This window comes from Botryllus schlosseri, chromosome 1 (assembly GCF_051294905.1).
Source record: "Botryllus schlosseri isolate E-star chromosome 1, Bs_hap1, whole genome shotgun sequence".
In the NCBI taxonomy this organism is placed as follows: Eukaryota; Metazoa; Chordata; class Ascidiacea; order Stolidobranchia; family Styelidae; genus Botryllus; species Botryllus schlosseri.
In genome coordinates, this window is record NC_137236.1 from 5,597,003 (window position 1) to 5,620,942 (window position 23,940).

Consider the following 23,940-nt stretch of genomic DNA (forward strand, 5'->3'; position numbering starts at 1 on the left):
TCATAGCACCATCCTGATTCCTGAATGTCCCACAATCTGTCCAAATTTCCTCTCCAGTAGCTGGTTAGTAGTTGTCTTGTCGACTTGTTTATTGGACGAGAAGAAACTCATCTTCAACTGTGCTGTATCCTTGGCCTTTTGGATATGGTTTGTAAGGTTCATTGTACCACTTGATAACGTGTGGTGTTTCACTTGAACATAGAAATTATAGCATTCAGCAGAGCCAGTGTCCCATAAATCCGGATGCAATCCCTCTACACTCCACTCTGGCTGTGCTATCTCTCAAGACGTCGACTTTCTTCAATCCATTATAATTGAGAAACGAAACTCCGACAGTACGGAATCATAGCTCAAATCGACACTCACACGAGGAGTTTGACAACATTCAAGGTCTTCAAATAATGCAATGCACATTATGCACTAGTTGATGGACCTCCACTCAAGAGATATGACGCATCACTAACGTACTGATCAACACTCCTTGGCGTTGACTTTCAAACTGTTTACATGGTCTCTCGTTGAAATCATATGGAAAAGCACCATAATCACGCCAAAGTCTTTTTTCACAATTCTTCAACTGAAATCAAATTTACTTAAACAGACCATTGCTTGACAAAAAAACTAACAGCTTTTTCTTGTATGGCTCAGTGGTTCTGGATGATTGATTCCGTCAATCATATTGTAGAAAATATAGCAGCTGAAGGAAGGGAAGAGTAAGCACTAAGCAGGACAGTTGAGTAGGTTTGCTTTCGTTGTAACGGTATATAGGAATTCTGGATTTTATAGCCTTGTTAGATGTTATTAGTGTGCCTTAGTATGATATGCATGTATCTTGAATGATTTCAAAGAGGCTGGTAGGCTGCTGTATCGTCAAGGCATCATTATATTAATTATCATACATTTTATCTATATATCTTCTTACATAATTTTCCATATAATTATCTGACTCCAGAAAGATACTTGTACATGTTTGTATGCATATTCTTATTTGGTTGACCGGGCTGCAGGTGTGTGAATAGCTGTTAACTCGATGTGCCAAGCTGACAAGAAGTCCAAGTCCACACTGGGAATACCTTCTCACAGAATGGAGTTATTACATTGTTGAACGTCATCAGGATATATTCCGTTATGATCATGAACTGCTGAAAGACTCATGGTAGCCAAAGATTGTGCCATAGCACAAGCACCGCTGTATAGTGTTGATCGAAAGGGTATCATACAGCTACTGTGGCAGCATGAAAATCATTCATGCAACAAGTACGCAAAGAGGGATTTGACTTACCGCTATATTAATCTACAGAAGACTGCCACAACAACAATTTGAGGATTCTAGAAATTGTATGCCCTATTGTGACATTCATCAGCAATGGGTTAAAAAACTACATGTGAAGGCGAGAAGCAAACGCAGTTTTGTGACTGATGTTGAAACTATACCTTCAATTTTGCGAACTTCAGACACTGCTCTGCGAGAATACCGTACTGATGATAACCATGTCAGGCGAGCTCATGTCCAATCATACCATCTTTTATCAGTTCACATATTATTTATCGTTAGACTGGCAAGTATGGTATACTTTATGTGTTTTAGCTAATAAATCTGATAACATGGCTGATCTTATAGTATTGTCTATTCTTGAATGGTTAGAATGGTAGTGGCAATAGTTGATCTATATTACCTTGGACTCTTGACAAACATTTTTAGACTGCTACCAGTCATATCGCAAGGTGTCAGCTGTCTGTATTTGGTTATTGAATTGATTACTTCTTTCTATAGGCCTGTAATCAAATCTCACATAAGGTTACAACTATCCGGAAATATCCTATGAAAAGTTACAACTATCCGACAATATCCGAAAAAATATTTGTGATAATATCCGAGTCCTATCCGACTGCCACAAAATCGTCTAATATCCGGTCCGAATGCCATCCGAGTCCGTCCGGTGCTCATCACTGCTTTGAGTACACTCTAGTGACACCGAGATATTTTGCTGAGTCACATATGGAGATTTGTTTATGATCGATGTTCACAATGTAACTATGATTGGCATTATTTAAAAGGAGCATCTCGGTCTTATCTGCATTCAAGCTTAGTTTGTTTGCTTGGAGCCATCTCGACACTTTTGGGAGTTCCCTATTCACGGATGCATGCAAATCATTGCCAGTGTTAGAGGTTATGAAGAGGTGAGTATCATCAGCAAATAGGGTTGTGCGGAATAAAGATGCATTAACAATGTCATTAATATAAATGAGGAAAAAAGTCGGTCCAAGGACTGAGCCTTGTGGGACTCCACAAGTTATATCTCTGGTAGTCGATCTTAATGTCCCCAGTTTAACAAATTGTTCGCGATTTGCCAGGTAGCTTTCAAGTAGAGTTGCTGCAATACCCCTGATTCCATAGTGTTCTAGCTTGTATCTTAAGATTCTGTGGTTAACTGTGTCGAAAGCTTTGCGGAGGTCGATAAAAATGCTGCAGCCACTTTTTTTTGCTTGATGGTTTTGTAATAGTCCGTTACAATTGATAGTATTGCATGGTTGGTGTTGTGGTTTGATCTGAATCCATGCTGGGTAGGAGACAGTACTGCATTCAATTCAAAAAAATTTTTGAGTCGGCAGTCAATCAGTTTCTCAAAAACCGTGGCAAGATTTGGCAGAACAGATATCGGTCGGTAGTTAGAAATTAGCTTTTTACAGCCTTTCTTAAACACTGGCATTACTCTGGCAGTTTTCAGTGCATCTGGGAAAATGCCCAGACGTATCGACTCATTAAAGAAAATGCATATAACATCACCAATAATATTAAAGACTAGCTAGCGTATTGTATTTGGTTGAAATAATACTTGCGATAAATAATAGTTGTCTGTCTTGGACACGTTTTCCGCGACAGATCTGCATAAAATTGGGTATGGACAGAGTTTTATCATGTGTCAGTGTCCAAATCCGGATACCATATCCGGATACGCCATTGTTTTATCAGTATGGTGATACAACCGTTCATGTTGTTACATGCCACATTTAGTAGGTACCCTTCGATTTGTGTGATAGAATTTTGTGTGATAACTTCACTTTGGTGAGGGATATAGTCCGCCCACTTTTAAACTGAAACAGCCCAGATTTAAGTTTTGCTGAGGTCACGGTATGGATTTGAAATGTGATGGTCAGATTTGCGAAAACTGACCCGATTTCAAAAGGGCTCACATTAAGAAGTGACCCCCATGTTCACCACCAATCACCTCTTGTCGTTACACTAACACTGTTGCCCTACCTCGCCCAGACATTGCTTCATTGATCATTTGCTACCATTGTTTAATTTTTTTTCTATTTTCCTTTCGTAACTAAACATTTTTTGCAGCCAGACTGTTCTGAGTCAAGTGTACCTGTTTGATGCTGGTGTGATCAGACTAGATGACCTTCACGGTCTTATCGATCATTCCTATCTAATACCGAATACTGTGCACGCATATTTTCTGTACCACCATCACTGCCGTTTGTTATGTATTTTGGTTCGATGAAAATAAAGACTCTCTCTCTCTCTCTCTCTCTCCCAAAAATACCATGACTGGTACACGAACGCAAATCAAATATCTGACACTGTCAACTTTTCGTTTTAGCGATCGCCGATCGGAAATGATGTATTGTTTGCGGACATTTAAAAGGTGCATTAAAGTGAAATGCAACTCAATTGGCGTGTCAATTAAGAGAGATAATCCAGGTGAAAGAGATGAGAAAACAGGGAGCACTTAAATATCAAGCAAAAACCATAACTGTCAGCATGTTCACGGGGTGCATTGATTGGAGGTAATCATGGGGAACATTCCCCAATGTGTGCAGTATACCAAAGAAGGTATTGCAGCATGTGCATAAGTTGGCTAATTTTAAAAATCTTCAAACTTATTGTTGTCGTATAAAGCTTGTATCCCTGGAAGTATTGATGTTTGTCTCATGTTGTTTGGTTCAAGTTGAATTATAATTTGTGTTAGATGCATATCGAGCTGCTTAATTATGGTATCCCATTGTTGGTTCTTATATTCAAATTCTCACTGTTGAAAATGTCACTTGTACTGATTGGCACAGTCACAATGATTCCAGTACCGTACTCGAATGTAGTAGTAATTGTGATAATCCAAGTTGAGTATTTAAAGATGATTTTTTTCCTTGATGCAATACTAAGTGTTGTATTATCACTGCCATACATCAGTGATTGAATTTGTTGGAAGTAAAGCAATCAGTTATTATGAGCTGAATTTCTATTTTTAAAATGTGAACACTTCCTTATCATGTTTCTATCTAATTAGGAGGGTTATTACTATTTGAAAATTGGTTTGGTATTTTTCATGCTGCCAAGACAACGCTCGTAAAAATGATATGAGGAACTGCAAATTAATTCATAGCGAGACTTACAAACGACTACTCACGAGATAATGGGGGACAGTCTATGTTTATTAGCACTACATCAGACTTGGACAGCTAGATACGGTAATTCAAGTTGTGTTATTAGACTAATTAGAGCAAAATAGTACGGTAGGTATATAATTGGAATTAATTTGTGAAATGTTAATGTGCTCTAATTCTAATCAAATTTCTGCTCTTCCTGAAAATGCTACAAGAGATCCGTGTTATGCGAAATCGACTAAGCTCTGTTTTATAGACATTTCCTATTCTCGATTTTATAGTAGTCAATTCTGGTTTGATATGGACTGAGCTTCATTTTTTTGTATTTATTTGTAATGTGGAATTTAATTCAATTTTGAAGCTTTTGCGAATTCAGTAATTCTTATTTAATTTGGAAAACTAATTTTGTGTTGTTCTGAAATTCCTCAACGTAATCAATCTCATATTATTTTGATATGTCGTCTTTGCGTCGTAACATCCATTGATCATTAACAATGTTTGATTTTGACTGATCACCAGACCTAAGACCGAACAGAGAATTTTCCTGACTTGAGTGTAACTGATAAATGTCTATATAGTTGTTACAGACTTGGACATGATATAGTTCTAATTGTTTCATCAGATTAATTAGAGCAAACTGCCAGTACTTATCCAATTTGTGCAATGAGTCGTTACTCCAATTCTAATCTGGTTTTACTGGTCTGGTCTGGTCTGGTTTTCCTGGAAATGCTACAGGTTTAGTAGTTCTGTTAATGTAATACGAGTCAAGCTTGCCGTACAGACATTTGCTATTCGCCTGCTTATAAGAACGGACTCTGATATGAAGTGAACTTGATTCAAGTTTTCAAGAATCCAGTTAATTGTAATATATTTTGGAAAGAAATGTATAACTAGAATTCTAATCCAATTTCGAATAGCTGAAAATGTATTTGTCAATTCTGCCTGTTATCTGTTAAGGTATTTTTTAAAAAAGCTCAAAACATGGTGAGGCCCTCAATGAGCCCACATTTCGTAGAATGCCACTCTTTATTACATAGCACATTTTAACGACTCTTATTGATTAGCATTTGAAATTAAATTTCCATGTTCGCTAAGAAACATCCAAGTCAAGGACTAAACCTTAATCGACTTTAGTACAGGCGCTGTAAAACCTGCAAAGGGTTGCTAATTTCGAATTGTGTGTGGATAGGTTTAAGATTACCGTAATTTTCCATGTATAATCCGCAAAATTTTCACGATTTTTTTGCCCCAAAATCAGGGGGTGCGTATTATACATGGGAACAACACGCTTGAAAAAAATCTCCCTCGATGAAAAACTTGAAATCACACCTTTCTTCATGCTTGTTTCCGATCGCGCATCACTTTCAGCCATGTGCCCAGTAAATCGTATTATCAGTGCAACTCGCTACCAATTAGCAAAAAGCGTGTTGCCAATTAACGAGAGTCTTCTGCACAGCACGCAATTTCCTGCTGAGTTGGTTTGCCGTTTGCACACGAGCAAAATTAGGTTATTCATTGATAGCTGAACGCGCGCGCGGCGATCCTCGCTAATTCATCGACAGGCCATGTGCGCAAAATATATTCTTTAGCGTAATCAGTCGCACCTCCAACAGACATGGTGTGCACGACATAACCGTTGGCCTTGGAAAACGCATCTGGCCTCATGCGCAAGATGTCGCATCGCCGGCCTCGCAGGCTTTGGCTGCTATCTACTATCATATAGAGGCAATACCATTACTTGTATAATGATTAGCAATCGCATCTGTAATACGCCTCGTTTCGCTGGCCCGAACTATCGCGTCGCCAGCCTCGCAGGCTTTGGCTGCTCTGCACTATCGTTTGGAGACAATACCGTTAATTGCATAATGATTTGACATGGTTGACGGTTGTGTCATGATTGTTCGACAGTGACATTGCAAAACAGAACAACATCGCGTATTAAAACACAGCTATTCATGTACTATGAATTCAGGGTGCGTACTATACATGGGTACAGGCTTTTTCCCAGAATTTGCATGCCATTTTAAGGGTGCGTATTATACATGGGGGCGTACTATACTTGGAAAATCACGGTAGCCGAAGTTGGTTTGTAGAAGGGACAAAATACTGAAATATCTGTATGCTGACGCTACATGATGTTCTTGACTGAATATTAAAGAGCCTGAAAAGTGGTTGTTGCTCTCAACGCGATTTGCCTTCCAAGTAGGCCTATTAGTTATTGATATGTGTAGTCCGATATCAAATTTTATTTTTTCCATCACACGAACCCCAGGGTCACACTGAGCCAGTCTCGGGGGTACGCTGGGGTCAAGACATACACCAGACTCACACAGCTGAAGTCTCTCTTATTTGCAGTAAATGTTCATTGATATTTTTTCTTTTTCTGTGAAAATCATTTTATAATGGTTCTGTAATTTTCAAGTTATTGTTTATGTACAGCTGAATTCGCGCATCAGTATTCTATAGTAATGCATCAGTTGTGTAATGAGATAGATTTTGATGTTCGTGATTAGGCGAAAATTTGTGGTGTTCCGAAGGCTTGCAGATTACCGCATGAGCTCGCTAAGTTAGTTAGAAAAGGTCAAGCTTTCACAATACCTTGCCTTTTGATTTGATGATAAGTGGGTGGTGAAAGTTTTTATTAATGACCGAGCAGGTGTGTCTTGGAAAGTTGGAGAACTACTGTTCTAGAACAGGGGCTATCAGGGGGGCGCAAGAAATTTTTGTCAACTTTGTCAATGTCTGTATAAATTGTGAATAAACATGTTTTTCACAACCATTCTGAAGAGACGATTATTGAAGATTAAACTTAATTCGTATTCTAGAAAACTTGCCAAACTCAACTTCAGCAGTCGTGCTCAACGGAGTATAGGCTGACTTCAATTTCATTTGAGCAAATTTTTGATATTATTTGAAGATTTAGAGAAATTCTTACGTGCAAGTCATTCATTACTTTATAGCTTTAACAGTAGCCTAAATCTCTGTGCGCTAGGTAGCTGTTGTTGATAGCTGGCGAACTACACTGCCTAAGACAGACTTAGATGCAATATAGGTTGGCCGGTTTCGCCCTCAATTTGGCTACATATCAACAAAATTTAATTCATTTCCAAAACTGATGAAATTTAGCATGACAGGACAGAACGACGCCGTGCTCTCTGTAGTCAGTACCAGCATCAGGATTAGTCCCAGTGCAACCTACCTTGAAATTAATTGATGTCCTTTTCAATGTTTTTTTGTTATTTTCAAACAAGTTTGTCAGCAATGTAAAAGACTAAACAACTGGAATGCGGAATCAAAATTGGCATATGATATACCTCATGTAGCCTATACTATTAGATCAGGGGTGGGGAGCCCGTATGGCCGCATGCGGCCGTAGAAGGGAATTTGTGCGGCATTCGACGCCTAATTCAATTAGTATGTTGGGCGCAAAAACTATGCAAAACAAATTCGACTCAATTCCAAGCCGTAGAAGTGGAGTTATATCAGTTTTTCTTTGATAATTCTGGGATTATCCTTGATCAGTGGATAATCCATGAATTTTCATCGAAAAACTGGAATAACTCCGTTTCTATGGCTTGGAATTGAGTAAAATTTGTTTTCCATAGTCTTTGAAGACAGCCCAACAATTCCATTCCAATTCCAAAAAATTTGAAAATTTTTTATTGCGTTTCTGGGCAAATTCAAAATTTTATAACTCTACGAAAACCGCGAATATTGGTTGGAATGAAATCAAATTTGGTGTGCGTCGTTTTTTAAGGCAACCTAACGATTTAATCACGTAGCCCGCAAGATTAAGGAAAAAAAGGTTATTTTTGAACAGCCCTACTGTGCATAAATAATATCCTGAATGATGAATATATTATGATTTCAACAACTATTATTGGTATTGTAATTAATCATGTTTCCTAAAATTCCGTTGTGTTCAGCTGTCTGTCTGCATTAGGGTTGTCCAAAATTTGGAAAATCTCAAAAAGTCTCCGCGATTGTGTCTCATTCTATAGATTATTGATAAAAAAAAAAAAAACAATTAGCCTGAAAGAAGCTTACAGGAAAGCCGTTAAGATTTCGGTCAAAGCGTTTGAAAGTAGCTGCTCAAGAATGGGCGTGCCACTGACCATAGAACGGCGACGAGACTAGTAATCAAATAACCACGGCTCTTGATTGGCTAATCGGCTATGCTTCAATGACCACGGCAGCAGTAGCTTGCGGATTAGATGTTCAAGAAGTCTGCTACCGGCGGGGATTCTGAGTGCGCATTGTTAGTAGTTTGGCAGGTCATGATTTAAGATTAATTCGGGACATGTTGAGGTACGAAAGACATGATGAACAAACAACACCTGCATCACAGAAGCTTTTACAGCATGACTGCTTCATTGTTAAGGATACGGATAAAGCCTACAATGTCGTGTTTTCATCGAGAGAAAGCAAAGGCGCTTATGCAATCGTTGAGCGAATTCACCGTTTCAGTACGAATCCACCATCAGTGAATACAAATATATAAAGCTTAACAATGATACTATACTTTGACCGAAATCTTAACGGCTTTCCTGTAAGCTTCTTTCAGGCTAATTGTTGTTTTTTATCAATCTATAGAATGAGACACAATCACAGAGACTTTTTCAGATTTTCCAAATTTTGGACAACCCTATCTGCATCTTCACCATTTCGGACATGCCTGTGAAAAGTTAAGCATACTAGCAATAGACAATAGACATGCATTCATTTCGATAAGTGAGGCTTAAGTCACGAGATGGCAATGCCACCCAGATTCGGGTAGTGGTAATAAACGTCGAAGAACCACTGGTCTCTAAAAGATTGTCGAACACACTCATCTGTCGGCTAGTGCTATCAGAGCTTGTGTTTAGCGCGACCAAGGCCATGGTGCCTACTCCGAACCAGAATTGAACAACTAGAAAATTTTAAGCTTTTTGAATTAGATTAGAATTAGAGCTATACAGTCCTTTCCAAATTAGATTAGAATTATAATTAGAGTTACACATCTTTTTCCAAACTAGATGAGAATTATAACTAGAGCTAGACAAGTTTTCCAAATTAGATTATAATTAGAATTAGAGCTACACAGCTTTTTCCAAATTAGATTAGAATTAGAATCACTGAATTCGCAAAAGAAAATTATGAATGGAAAGTGAATACAGCCATTCACAATGCATTCCCATAACCATGAGAATGATGGTTACGTCCGTACACCAAGCTTGGCTCGTTTGGTACCATACCAGGGGTCACCGCGATCGCGGCAGGCGATCTTATTTGTGAATTTGGAAGAACGCGAAATAAAGCATTTTGAAATGCTAAACTTGTTTAAGTTTTAAATTATTGTGGGTATTTCAAAATAAGCTATTCGCCTGTGCCCAACAACACTAATCCACACTAGATGAAACGGCTTCGGCGATGGCAACAGCATTCCACCGATGGGGAGTCAGCTGATATCAATAAGCACATTGCCTAGAAGTGCAATGACTCAGACACGACCGAGACCAAGACGATTAGAAAACGGCATAGGACCGTCCCCACAAGATCAATCTTTAGGATGAGATAGTCTTTCAGCTAGTAACATGGCTGGCTAGTCGCAAGTTCGTTTCATCAGTCGCGGTGAAGCGTTGTCGGGTATCGTGCGCAGCTCATAGTTCAGAATAAAGTGACGTTCATGATCATGATATTTCTTGCATTTGTACTACTTAATAATACATTGCTTCTTTTGTGGTACAGTAACCATGAGCATTGCACATGTTTGTCAGCACGGCGCTGTATACTAATGTAAAGTTTTAAAGACTGGAATGTTGTTCATTGACTACAAGCTACTATCCTAGCAGGCTATTATTCGTCACAATAACTGCTATGACTTACGGTGCAAGTAACGCGGATGGCGAGTTGGCATTGGATTTCCCTGCGCGAGAGGGATATTCTTGTTAATTCGCTGCAAAATGCCTCGGACAAAGAGGCATTTTCAGGAAAACAATAAATTAGATTAGAATTACAACTAGAGCAGAGGGGTATTTCACGAATTAGATTAGAATTAGAAATAGAGCATAAAACATTTCACAAATTAGATTAGAATTAGAATTAGAGCATAGAATCATTTTATAAATTAGATTAAAATTAGATTACTTGCATTTCGCTCTAATTTAGTGAAATTAGACAACTAGAATTATCTAGTTGTCCAAGTCTGCTCCGAACCAGATACTCGTCCCTAATCGCCTGGTTGAACCGGGCTGATGGTATCACACTTGTTCTAGAATTGTTCCGAATCTAATATTCAGTGATCCCGGGGATTTGTTGAAGACACAGTCAATTAGCAGTTTATTGTCTCGGAACTGAAATCTTTCGGACAATCAAGTTGAGACCTGAACGTCCCAAATCTTCTACCCGCAGCCAATATCCGAATCTGAAATGTGATTGTGATCTACAAATGTATGTGCGGAACATCTGTAAGGAACTACTCGTCTGAATTGTCAGGTTGCCGATCATCACAATGGCTACGCTGATAATGTTGAAAATGATGATTTTCATGTTACATGAGACATTGTTAAACTGTTGTATATATTGTACATATTGTGTATTCGTTGTATACTGTACTAGTGTTTGGAATATTCTGGAACTTTGTTAGCTAACCGCTGGTCTCCCTGCAGGAGTGTGAATGACTCATATTGAAAGTGTTCTGGTTTCTCGTGTACGTTCGAGTTAATGTTTTGATACTCGGGTATAATTGGTTTGATTCTGGGTTACCTCGTGGTAGTACGATACGTCGCTCGCTGTATGAACAGGTCTGCTGTAATATACTCTGCTGTGTGTGTTGGACTGATGTCTGTCAAGTGTAAGAAATAGGGAATCTCAAGCCGTAGGTAGAACGGAGTAGATCCTGAATTTCATCAAAGGTTATGGGCCCAGCACGCTTCCGCTGCGCCACTCTGCTGTGTGTGTTGGACTGATGTCTGTCAAGTGTAAGAAATAGGGAATCTCAAGCCGTAGGTAGAACGGAGTAGATCCTGAATTTCATCAGATAATTGTACTAAACTGGTATTATTAGGTCATAAGTTTGTTGTTCTTGGATATTGTTATTTATCAAACTGTTCCGTTTTTGCTTATTTTTTCCGTTTTTCAGACTGGGCTGCCATAATATCAGCTTGGTTGAATACTTGTTTTTAAGTAGAGAGCGGTTGATGTGTGATGCTTGAAGAAGTTTAAAGTAACATACAGATAATCCAGAAGAATGACAAACATGTGCTGGATCTGTGGAAAGAGCTTCCATCGTAAGGGCGGATTGAAAGCTCACTTGCGATTCCACCTTATAAATAGAAATACCGAATGTGAGATCTGCGGAAAAACCTTTGCTGCAATCAGTTTATTGAAAAAACATTTACTATCCCACACTTTTTTGAAAAATCATGAACACAGGGGCATTGGCAAAGAGTATAATCAGATTCTTCACTTGAAAAGACATGCGGATACACGTACTGCTCACCTTGGAGTCAAAAACCACGACTGTGAGATCTGTGGAAAATCATTTGTGCGGGTTGGCGACCTGAAAACGCATGTAAATATACATACTGGAAGCAAAAACTTTTCATGTCAGATCTGCGGGCAAACGTTTACCCGGTTTGGTCACTTGAAAACACATGGACATACACATACTGGAGTAAAAAACTATGCATGTCAGATTTGCGGAAAAGCGTTTACCCATATTCGTGACTTGAAACGACATGAAAATACACATACTGGAGTCAAAAACTATGCATGTCAGATTTGCGGAAAAGCATTTACCCATATTCGTGACTTGAAACGACATGAAAATACACATACTGGAGTCAGAAACTATGCATGTCAGATCTGCGGAAAAGCGTTTACTCAGCTTGGTAACTTGAAACGACATGAGAATACACATACTGGAGTCAAAAACTATGCATGTCAGATTTGCGGAAAAGCATTTACCCATATTCGTGACTTGAAACGACATGAAAATACACATACTGGAGTCAGAAACTATGCATGTCAGATCTGCGGAAAAGCGTTTACCCAGCTGGGTGCCTTGAAAATACATGAAAATACACATACTGGAGTCAGAAACTATGCATGTCAGATCTGCGGAAAAGCGTTTACTCAGCTTGGTAACTTGAAACGACATGAGAATACACATACTGGAGTCAAAAACTATGCATGTCAGATCTGCGGAAAAGCGTTTACCCATCTTGGTGCCTTGAAAATACATGGAAATACACATACTGGAGTCAAAAATTATGAGTGTCAGATTTGCGGAAAAGCGTTTACCCATCTTGGTGCCTTGAAACGACATGAAAATACACATACTGGAGTCAAAAACTATGCATGTCAGATTTGCGGAAAAGCATTTACCCATATTCGTGACTTGAAACGACATGAAAATACACATACTGGAGTCAGAAACTATGCATGTCAGATCTGCGGAAAAGCGTTTACCCAGCTGGGTGCCTTGAAAATACATGGAAATACACATACTGGAGTCAAAAACTATGAGTGTCAGATCTGTGGTAAAGCGTTTAGTCTGCTCAGTAACTTGAGAACGCATGTGCATACACATACCGGAGTCAAAAATTTTGAGTGCCAGACGTGCGGAAAAGCGTTTACCCTGCTTGGTAACTTGAAAAGACATGGAAATACACATACAGCAGAATAGCGGAATGCATATCTTTTTCTTCTCGCGATGATGATCTCGAACATGAAGCAGTAATATTGACAGGAATACCTTATACTAAAATAATGCTGTTACTTAGAGTAGACGTTCATTCACTCTGCTATCATGTCAATACGATTTAATATTGCGATCAAATCTGTCAGAGTACTCAACGCATATATCTTTGAATCACCTTTCCGGCTAAATGATTACTGTGCCGGCTGTCCAGAAATTGTGGTGGACTTGTATCTTCGTGTTACTAAGACTCTTGCCCATTTCCATTTGTCGTTGCCACAATAAAAATTTCTCTATACGTTGTTTTTTATCATCTATTTTTTTCAGTTTGAACATGTTTCTCCCATTTTCATATTTTAATCACGGTGTATGATTACTGCCTGAAAATTTTTTTCTCACTGCCTTAATCAGTTTCAATAAAGACTGCTTTTGCGGTAATTTGCGCTGGGTTCGTTGTTTAGAGAAGTTTGATGTGGATATTCAAATCTTTGTATCACGGTGTGATGAGCTAATACTATAGTTTATGTCACCTAAATTTTAAGCTTCGTGTACATTATCCTTTGTCATATTGTCTGTTTATTAGCAGTCCGTGCATATCGTTTACACTTTCGTTTCAAATTGTAATGTTGTGGCCATTCTGTAAATATGTGTTTCTCCTTGCCATCCATTTCATGCAATTTGTCGACATTTTCACTTCTTCAATCCTCATGAGATTTCAATTCGTTCATAAAAACGGTTAATCATGGAGCTACAATAAGAAGCTCCTTATAGTCTAATATAAGATATGATGTTCTACCAGCTTTTTGGTAGTAGACGTGAAATGATACCCGTACGATTTGTGATGCAGGTGATTAGCACATCATTGATCGCTATCCTTTGTGATGATGTGATTATAAACAGTCATCCGCAACAAATATTATTTTTATTCTGTTTCGTTTTGAAATCTATTGAATATCTGATAAATTCTGTGTGTATTTCTGATATACACTCGCTGCATCTTGTCAACAATTTCGTTCCTTCATGAGATTTTGTTTCATTCAGACTATTTGTAATTCATAGTGCTACAACACTGCACCACAGGGCTCCTTACCTTGTTTTGTTTGATTTCACGGATTGTTCCAAGACAAGGATTTAGTCGACATCGTTCTTGAGTTGTGTAAAAGAATGGTAGGAGTATTTCCTCATTACAAATGTGATGCCCCTCTAACTCTGCCGGTCGAAAATGCATTAGAACTGTAATGTGCATGACTAGCAGACTTCTACAACCAGATCATTATTGCTCTGGCTAAATGTTGTAAAATGCTTATAATGTAATTCTAATCTAATTAGTAAACTATTTCTATATATATAGTGTGAAACAAGTCAAGATTGGTGAACAGTTATTTACTATTCTCATGCTTATGATAATCAAATCCGATTTGATATGAACTGAACTTGATTTCTTTTCCAACTAGGCAATTGTGATTCTAATCTAATTTGGAAAATTTTGTTTCATATAATTCAAATTCTAATCTAGTTTGGATAATGTGTTCATTTTTTTCTGACGCAGCTGCGATCACTTGGGCTGTGCACAATAATTTGATGACTCAAATCTGAATCGAGTATCAATTCTAATCATTTGAGTCGAGCGGTAGGCACTGATTGTTTCGAGTACTGACAATATACGCTCCATGCCACAAAAGGAAAAAATTATATTACCAATAAGCTGAACTGAACCAATGGGAATTATACTTCCGATAATATTTCTCACCGTGAAAAGCTGTAAACCTCTATTGGTCTTATCGCAGCATACGAAACATGTAGTACAAAGCTACTCACGTTACTGAAAATGACATTTCTGCGAAGTCGGGACCAACCTAAAGCATTGTCCCATAGTACGATGAAATAGCTATGGTCATAAAGTGAAATATAATCTTTATGACGTGACTAGAACCGGCATTATATTCCTTGTGGTGTTGCTGTGACGTTAACATGAGTGACTCAAGCTCATTATTTGATTCAGAATCAAATCACTCACATACTCTATTTTAGCCAGCCCTATTTATCACACGTTCATTATCATTAAGCAAGTATTAAATGAAGTTTATAGTTTGGAAGGTTCGCCAGTCTGCAAAAACTGTTGTCCCATCTAACCGTCCCTCTAACTCAGAAAGGTTGAGAATTACTGTCCAACAAATAATATTGTTTTTCTCATTCCAGTAGACCAGCTACCTTATTATTTGTTGTCAGTCGCTGATGGAAACTACAAAAGAAGATGCGCCATCACAGAACCAGAGACTTGGTGTTGTTTGGTTTCGCGATTGTAAAATCATTCACAGAGATATCAAGGTAACATTATTTGCAGTAGTGCATTCATAAATAATCTTCGAGAATGATGTCAGAACCAGAGCCGACTGATGATTGGTTCGTCAATTTTGGGATAGAATTATGCACATTATGTACCATCAACGTAAAATGATTGATGGCGCTACGAGCTCTCTAAAGTGGACTTGTACAAACCACTGGATTTTCAACATGTGCGACAAGAATTAGAACTGCTTACTTTTCTTAATTCTCCACTTGAACCAACGATCATCGAAAATCTGCTACTAACTAACTAATACATAACACACTAATGATTGTTTGGTTACAAAATTACAAATGAGCTGAGAAATATCGGGGATAGAATTGGCATCTCAAATTGACGGGGTTTCGAGTTTAAAACGGGAGTGGTTTTTGACCCACAATACTCAGCCCTGCCTATACCACTGTTTGGCGTGATCACTCTGAGTCATGGTTGTAATTCAAGTTGCGATTTTCAGTGACTCGACTTGACTCGAGTCATTTGTTCAAATGACTGAAATGACTTGTCTAGAGACTAGGACTGTCACTGTAACTTCGAAGAATAGTAAAGTCACCACATAATTGGTGTTTCGTATAACAGTCCTCATACTTGAAAATAGGGCCAGAAACAGGTAAACTGAGGAAAATAACGATATTATGAGTGTGAACCATTCTGTATCACTCGAGAAGAGTTGGAAAATGGTGATTGAACCGGATTGGACTGATAATGCAACAGTAAACATAATGACTTGCACTCGGACTCAGATCATTACTCTCTGATTTGGACTCGGACTTGACTCGGCGGTGATTCGGAAATGACTCGACTCGAGTCAAAACTATGAAAGTGAGATTGACTTGTGACTTGGTTACAACCCTGCTCTGAGTTAACAAAGGCTGCAAAAATATCATGCAACAGAACTCCGGTATCACGCAAACATATGTTTTCTAGTTGTCGGCAACTACATTTATTTGAATGAACCACTCTTCAAGATCTGCAACTACAACTAGAACAACAATATACCTGAGTAATTCAATATGAAAGTTGTATCGACAGCTTGGAATCTATTCCTGAACGATATGGAGGTGAAGATCGGAGATCTCGTAGAGATGTCATCCTGGCTACCAAAGTCGACTTTGACGGCAAAACAAAAAGAATGCTTTTTGTGGCACACCAAAGTATATTGCCCTGGAAGTTATTGGAAAGAATGGGCACAGTTTCGATGTGGAGACCTGGTCGCTGGGCTGCGTTGTGTGAGTACCGTATATAAGAACATTCATGTGAAACTTTATTAAACGGTAATTGCGAGGGTCTTAGGGGTAGGACTGGGAGATTCGAGCAACTGAGTGATTTGATTCTGAATCCAATATGAGCATTAGAGTAGAATATCCGAGTATCACTCAATATGACGTCATCGCATTATGAATGATGTGGAAAGTATAGTTACGAAGGCTACCTTTTACGCAACTTCAAATAATACAATGCCAGATCTGCAATTCTGCATCACATTGAAGATGATTTCGTATCCTTTCGACCACACCTATTTCATTGCACTTAGTGGCAATGCTGTTGGTAGATCATGACTTCAGAGGCTTTCCACCAAATTTGGCTCAATTCCAAACAGCTGAAGCTGCGGCAGAGCCAATTGAAATTTTTCAATTTATTTGAAATTGCTAATTTTCCTATAAGAATGGTGCATAACAATTTCTGTTCACGTCCAACTGGTATCAGTGAAGTCATTGCAGTAATGGATCAGCAAAAATAGCATTGACGATGGGTAATCGCAGAATTATTAATGAAAAACTCAAATAGCTTTGCTTATACGGTTTGGAATTGCGTCAAATTTGCATCGTTTTTATAGACAATTTAACAATTTCATGGGGTTGACAGTATAAAATTTGAAAAGTAAAAGGATTTTATTTTTCATGTTATTAAAAAAAATTGATTGGCTCTGTTGTGGCTTCGGCTGGTTGGAATTGAGTCAAATTTGGTGTCCAGCCTTTTATAGGAAACCTATCAATTTAAGCACTGAATTCCAGGAATCTGAAATAAAATTGTTTCAAAGTTTTAAGATCCTATATCTTTACTTCACAGGTGCTACTAATGCAGAGACACAGAAGCGCATATGTGACAATCAAGAGGCGACCATCATACGCAGCAACGAATCAACGGACTTTCATATGGCAAAATTGGAAGCTCAACTCAAGAAATTGATCGATATCCATCCAACATTGAAGTCTGGTATAAATATGGGCTGGTATTGATGTAATCTCTGATTGATTTCATTTTGAATAGAACTCCTTTTACATGTCGGCCTATATCTACGAATCACAGATTTGATACCATAACAGACTGTCGCGATAACTGAGGATATAAAAAATTCTCTGCGAAAATCCAGTATGTAAAATAATGCTGAAGCAAATCTGGCCGATATTGTGAAATCAATGAAAATTAATGCTTCGCTGCTCTTGTCCACTGTTCAAAGCTGTAAACCTTGACTGGTTTCATCGCAGCATACAGATTATATTTTTTGCTTGCAAGGTTGTTTATTCGATATTCCATAGACATGAAAATCAAAATAACACACTGGTCGCGACTTAGGTCACCTCGTAAATACACAACTCGTACACACCTCGTAAATACCAACATAAAAGCACATTGGCGGAAATGACATATCTGGGATATCGTGATCAAACCACAGCACTGTTGCAAAGTGTAATGAAATAGGTTTGGTCAAAGGAATACCAAATTATCTGATTATGTGATGTAAAACTGGTGTTGGATTCTCAGTAGTCGCATAAAGATATTTATAACCTTCCACATCATCAATACTGTCGTGACATAAAAACGAGCCATAATTGAATACTCATCTCGAAGTCGCATACTCGACTCCCAATCAGATATTCAATTTTTCCCAGCCAGATGTTCAAAAACTCTTATTTCAAAAGGCAGCATGAAATGAAATCTCTTATTTGGAAGGTTCATTGGTATTCAAAAATTGTTGTCGAATTGGACCAGCCTGCTAGCTCAAACAGGTTATGAACCACTGATTTAGAAGTTCCCAACAAATAATATTGTCAATCCATCAATCCAATTATCTTTGATCTTTTTTGACAGTAGCTGATGGAAGTTTACAAAAGAAGGCGTGCCACCATGGGACCAGAGATTCGTTATTACTTGCAAAAGATCCCGCTGAAGTTTTTCATCGCCAGGATTGTAACATCATTCACACGGATATCAAGGTAACTTTGGTTGCATGGCATCAGACTAGTGCAAACTGCTGGATACTTTTCAATATGCGTACTAGAACTACTCAATTTTGCAAACTCGCAACTACAACTAGAATAACCCACTTTTCTAAACCCGCTACTGGGACTAAAAGTACTGATTTTTTAAAATTCGTATCTAGAACAAAAAATAGAGCTAGAATCACTCGTTTCTGTAAACTCGCAACTGGAACTGGGACTGCTTATTTTCCGAAACTTAACAGCTAGCACTTGAACTAATGATCTTTCAATTCTTGGGACAGACTTGAACATAAAGAACTAATAATCGCTATTGTATACAGATTGCTTTATTGTAAATGAGCTTAGAAATACTGGATACGGAATTCTACTTTGAAATGAGAGGGGTTTCGACCCCTATACCCACCCCCTGGTTACGACACTGTTAGTAGTGATGACTTTGAGCTAGCAATGGCTGCAAGAACATCACACAACAAAAAACCGGTATAGGTTCACGACACGTGCTCGCTAGTGGTTCGGCAACTAAAATATTTTTACATGCACAACTAGAACTGGAACTGGAAGTACTCACTTTTTAACTGGACTAGAACTTGTACAAAAAAGCAGTAGTAGATTGACCATCAACTAAATAAATTGGTAGTTTGTACAAGTCTTCTGTATATATATTAAACATAAATTTGCATTGACAGCTGGTTAACCCGTTCTTAAACAACAACACAAAATAAATATCGGAGATCTTGACCAAGCTACCAAGGTCCACTGCGGCAATCAAGCAAAGAATACGTTTTGTGGCATACCCAATTATATTATCCCGGATGTTCTCAGCAAGAAGGGGCACATTTTTGAAGTGGAGAGCTTGACGCTGGGTTGTGCTATGTAAGTATGACTCAACATTAGGCTTCAAATATTCGAGTATCATTATTAAAACGCCGTGGCATGAATGATTTTGAAAGTTCAACTATGTACCTTTCACGAGGCCAAAAACAATATAATGCCACATCACTTTAAAGATCAAGTGTTGGTTTTCGACCATAAATATTCCATTACACTTTGTTACAATGCTGTGGGTCGTTCATGACGTATGGGATATGTCTAATGAAGGTTTACTGCTTACCTCTTACCTCGAGGAAATTATCAAAACTGTGAATCTCATTTCAATCTTCAGCTTGTCTGAATAAGAGTCGAATTAGAATGATAACTTAGCTACAAAGTTTTTTTTCCTAATTAGATTAGAATCGCTTGATTCGCAATGACTTGGACAATGAATCAAATCAGAGATTATTCTAATAATGAGAATAGAAAATGTCTCTAAACCAAGCTTGGCTTGTTCCGTAGATACAGTTCTACTATAGCATTTACAGAAAACCAATTATTACGCCAGAATTAAAATGCGAGCATAGAAACATTTCATTAATCAGTTTAAAATTAGTTGACCGACATTTTGTTCTGATTAGTTTAGTTAGACAACTAGAATTAGCTAGTTGTCCAAATCTGCAACAAGCATCCCTCTTGGTAACTAGATGTATGTTTTTCTTCATCGTAGGTATGCATTGTCAGTTGGTAAGCTACCGTTTGAAGGCCAGACGTTGCAAGAAACCTCGAATATTGAGAAGAACGAATACGATATCCTGCAAAATATGTCGCCTGCAGCTTGCGATCTTATCAAAAGGTATGTTCTATCTGTGACTTGGAGTCACCTTCAAATGATGAGTGACTGGACTTACCTCCAAAAATCGTGTGACTCAAGTTATCTCGAGTCAAAATGTGTTGTGACTCAAAAGTAGTGACATTTTCCCAACGCTAACCTTCCGTCATTTTCTCAACAGCATGTTGTCTATTGACCCATCACAACGACCTTCCTCGAAGCAATTTGAGTCTGGTCACTTTTTAAAAGGCAGCATTCCTGAACAACTACCGACCACCTGGTTGGTTATCACTCGGGCTGGGCAAAATCGAGTACACTGTAAATTTTTTACCGTTGGTGACGACACCAAAAAGAACGCGTTTTGTGTAAAAAAACTAAACACCTGAAAAGATGTTTCGCGTTTTGGTTTGGCGTTGTCAAATACTGTGTTGTGCCATATACCCGGTGTCAAAAGATGTGTGGTCTCATATAGGAGTTTTCTACACCGTGCATGAACCCCAATAATCAGGCCTAAATCACCCTCTGTAGCTGTTCAAATTGATTACTAAACAATCTGGCGTGCACGACCTCTCCCCGCAGTGATTAAAATGAATTACTAAATGTTCTGGCATACTAGGCACACACCCCGCCGCTTGTAACGCAGCATAAAAATCATTCCATAGTTTGCAATGAAACCATCATATTAAAAATCAACGACAGTAATAAGCATTAAGTAATGCTAAATGCAAGTTATGCACAAAATCAACGACAGTAATAAGCATTAAGCAATGCTAAATGCAAGTTATGCACAATGAAACAGTACTGTTGCTAGTACAAATAAAGAATTGTGGCACAGCATGAAATAATTAGATTGAAGCCATTTTAGAGCATGCGGTAACTAAGCATAAAGAACTGCCGCATATGACTTAATAACCCCCGAACTTAACCCAACCCTTAAATTAACCATTACATATAATCACACTGACCCTTATCTACCCCTTAATGTAACGATTACCCAGCATAGGGCAGAATTCAACCCAAATGCTGAAGTGTCAAAGGATATCACGGGACATGCTTATATCTCCACTGATCTACTGGAATGATGTATTACATTAGCGAAATACTGCAAAATAAAACAAGACAGTGTGACAAGATAAAAGTTCAGTATGAGCTACTGTAAATATCTTGGACAGTACTAACCAACCAAAGAAAGGGGCTTATTATGCCCTTACTGCATGTGTTCACATGTGTTCAAATTTCCTAAAGAAATTACTCAATTTTTCGGAGATAAATTGGGTGTTTTTGTCGCCAACAACAAGCCTCTTAACAAATGCCAGGATTTGAAATTCCTTGGGGCATGACACATCCCAGGCATAATAACATGCCATCATATCAATTAAAACATCCAAAACCGTTGCGTCTTTATCACCGCAAGGAATCAATTCCCCCACAGCTAGAATCCAGCCTTGGATCGAACCATCCTGATGTCTTGCGACGACTAAATGTGAAGTATCATGCTTCTGACTCTTGGTCTCTATGTCGAGGGCCTGAAACACAGACACATGTTCAAGTGTACACCTACATGCGAATTTTGGAAATCGCTTTGAAAAAAATCTGAAATCATCAGCTAAGGACATCCATGAAATAGACCCATTAATAGGTTTCTTTCTATTCCGTTATGCTTTCCCATCCTATACAGCAGGGGTTCTCAACCTGGGGGGCGCGAAGAAGCGGTCACCTGAAAAAATTTTTCGCGCTGCGCACGATTGACCTACAATGCACGCGTGTTTCTCTACATATAGGCCCAATATCATATATATTTATTCTCTCATCAACCTTCATAATCGTCCATACCACCAAACAATCTGTTGGGGTTGCTAGCATCCCAGTTGGATTTTGTGATATGACGATAAGGGGGGGGGGCGCGAAATTTGTCACTATCAAATAGGGGGGCGTGTCTAAAAAAGGTTGAGAACCACTGCTATACAGTAATGTTTTCTCATCATATATTAATTGAAGTAGCAATTCGGTATTCATTATGCACCTGTTGAACCACCAGCGCAGTTAACCCCCTCTTTTGTCTGCAGTTAATTTAGGCATCCGAAAGTTACGACTGTAATTCCAGCAGTTTGGTCAGCTCATCCCTGTCACCTCCACTGGACTGATGAAATTGAATGATATAACGGTTACTACTAATGCTGAATCAAGATGAATTTTAGGTTCCAATTTACCTGAAAAATCTTATCCAATATATTCAATATTTGTTGATTATTGCTTCTCATGTCGTCAATGATTGTTGGCGCAATTATGCTCTTGAAATCTTCTCTGACCTGAGACAAAAAGTAATACCGACACGAAACACAGATAGAGGTGGCTGATAACATAAGTGGGCCTTTTTGCTATTCACGTCAATGCTATTCACGTCAGCATTTTGATTATCTATGTAGCCTACGGCTGCATTCCAGTGCATAGTTGCAAGGAACTAACTAGGCGCCAAATACCCCTGTTAAAATGTCCATGGTCTATTTTCAGTGGGCTATGGACTAATTTCTCTATTCATGTCATCTTACTCAACGCACCCGAATCGCCAGGGTTCTAATGACTCGATTCAGGATTTTCTGATGACTCGAGTCATTTTCTCAAAACACGGAAATGACTCGACTCAAATCAATCTATGTATATCGACTCGACTTGGACTCGAGTCATTGCGCATGACTCGTACCAAGCCATATGACTCGAGACTCAGGCGGCCAAGACCAACATTTCATTGTAATTTCGAAGAATAGTAAAGTGACCACACTATTGATATTTCGTCTATTGGTACTGGTACTTGAAAATGTGACCAGAAACTGCTAAAGTGAGGAAAATTGGTATAACATGAATGCGAATCATTCGATGTCACCAACCAGAGTTAAAAAAGTGGATTCAACAAGAATGCTGAAGAGTACCAAGCTATCCAGTCACACGCTCATGCCCACGGATCTACTGGACTGAAATATATAAACGAAATATTGCAAAAGAAAGCAAGACAGTGTCCCAAGATAAAAGTAGAGTATGAACTACTGTTCGACAACTTGCACAGCAATAACCAAGTCAAATTAGTGGGCCTATCAGGACCTTGCAGTATGTGCTCAAAATTGTTGTTGAAGAAATTATTCAATTTTTCACTGACAATAAATTAAACCCATATGTGTCATGCACTATCAAGTCGCATGCTATGTCCAGTGTCGACGAAGCTAATGGGATGTGTATACTAACGAAATACTGCAAAATAAACAAGACCGTGAGCCGAGATACAAGCAAAGGATGAGGTACTGTTTAACAACTTGCACAATAATAACCACAAGTCAAAGAAAGAGGCCTATTATGCCCTTACAATACATGTTCAAAATTCCCAAAAAAATTATTAAATTTTTTAGAGATATATTGGGTGTTTTTATCGCCGACAACAACCCTCTGAATAAATGCCATGAATTGAAATTCCTTCGGGTATGACACATCCCAGGCATAATAACATGCCGTCATATCGAATAGAATATCGAACACCATTGCACCGCCGTTACCTCGCGGGACGGATTTCCCAACAGCTATGATCCAGCCTTGAATTGACCCATCCTGATGTCTTGCGACAACTAGATGTGGGGATAATGCTTCCGACTCTTGGTCTCTATGTCGTGAGCCT

At 38.5% G+C, this 23,940-nt stretch overlaps 3 protein-coding genes and 1 long non-coding RNA gene across 5 annotated transcripts in view; 3 read left to right on the plus strand and 1 right to left on the minus strand.

Moving 5' to 3' along the window:
• LOC145433781 (uncharacterized) overlaps nucleotides 1-23,940 on the minus strand; it is a 358,802-nt gene that overhangs the window by 200,690 nt on the left and 134,172 nt on the right. The window lies entirely within an intron of this gene.
• Nucleotides 11,571-14,109, plus strand: LOC145433704 (uncharacterized). The gene has a single exon (XM_080310929.1). The coding sequence runs from the start codon at nucleotides 11,618-11,620 to the stop codon at nucleotides 13,055-13,057; it is 1,440 nt and encodes a 479-aa protein (XP_080167055.1). The 5' UTR covers nucleotides 11,571-11,617; the 3' UTR covers nucleotides 13,058-14,109.
• LOC145442126 (uncharacterized) lies at nucleotides 14,174-18,135 on the plus strand. Its single transcript, XM_080320085.1, has 3 exons — nucleotides 14,174-15,397; nucleotides 16,446-16,642; nucleotides 17,484-18,135. The coding sequence occupies exons 1-3, from the start codon at nucleotides 15,324-15,326 to the stop codon at nucleotides 17,651-17,653; spliced, it is 441 nt and encodes a 146-aa protein (XP_080176211.1). The 5' UTR covers nucleotides 14,174-15,323; the 3' UTR covers nucleotides 17,654-18,135.
• Nucleotides 18,231-20,581, plus strand: LOC145450239 (uncharacterized). Of its 2 annotated transcripts, XR_013918470.1 has the most exons (4): nucleotides 18,231-18,631; nucleotides 19,324-19,510; nucleotides 20,178-20,303; nucleotides 20,461-20,581. It is a non-coding gene; the product is annotated as an uncharacterized LOC145450239 (long non-coding RNA). The 2 variants fall into 2 exon arrangements; XR_013918465.1 differs by lacking the exon at nucleotides 18,231-18,631 and having other exon boundaries at nucleotides 18,644-19,510.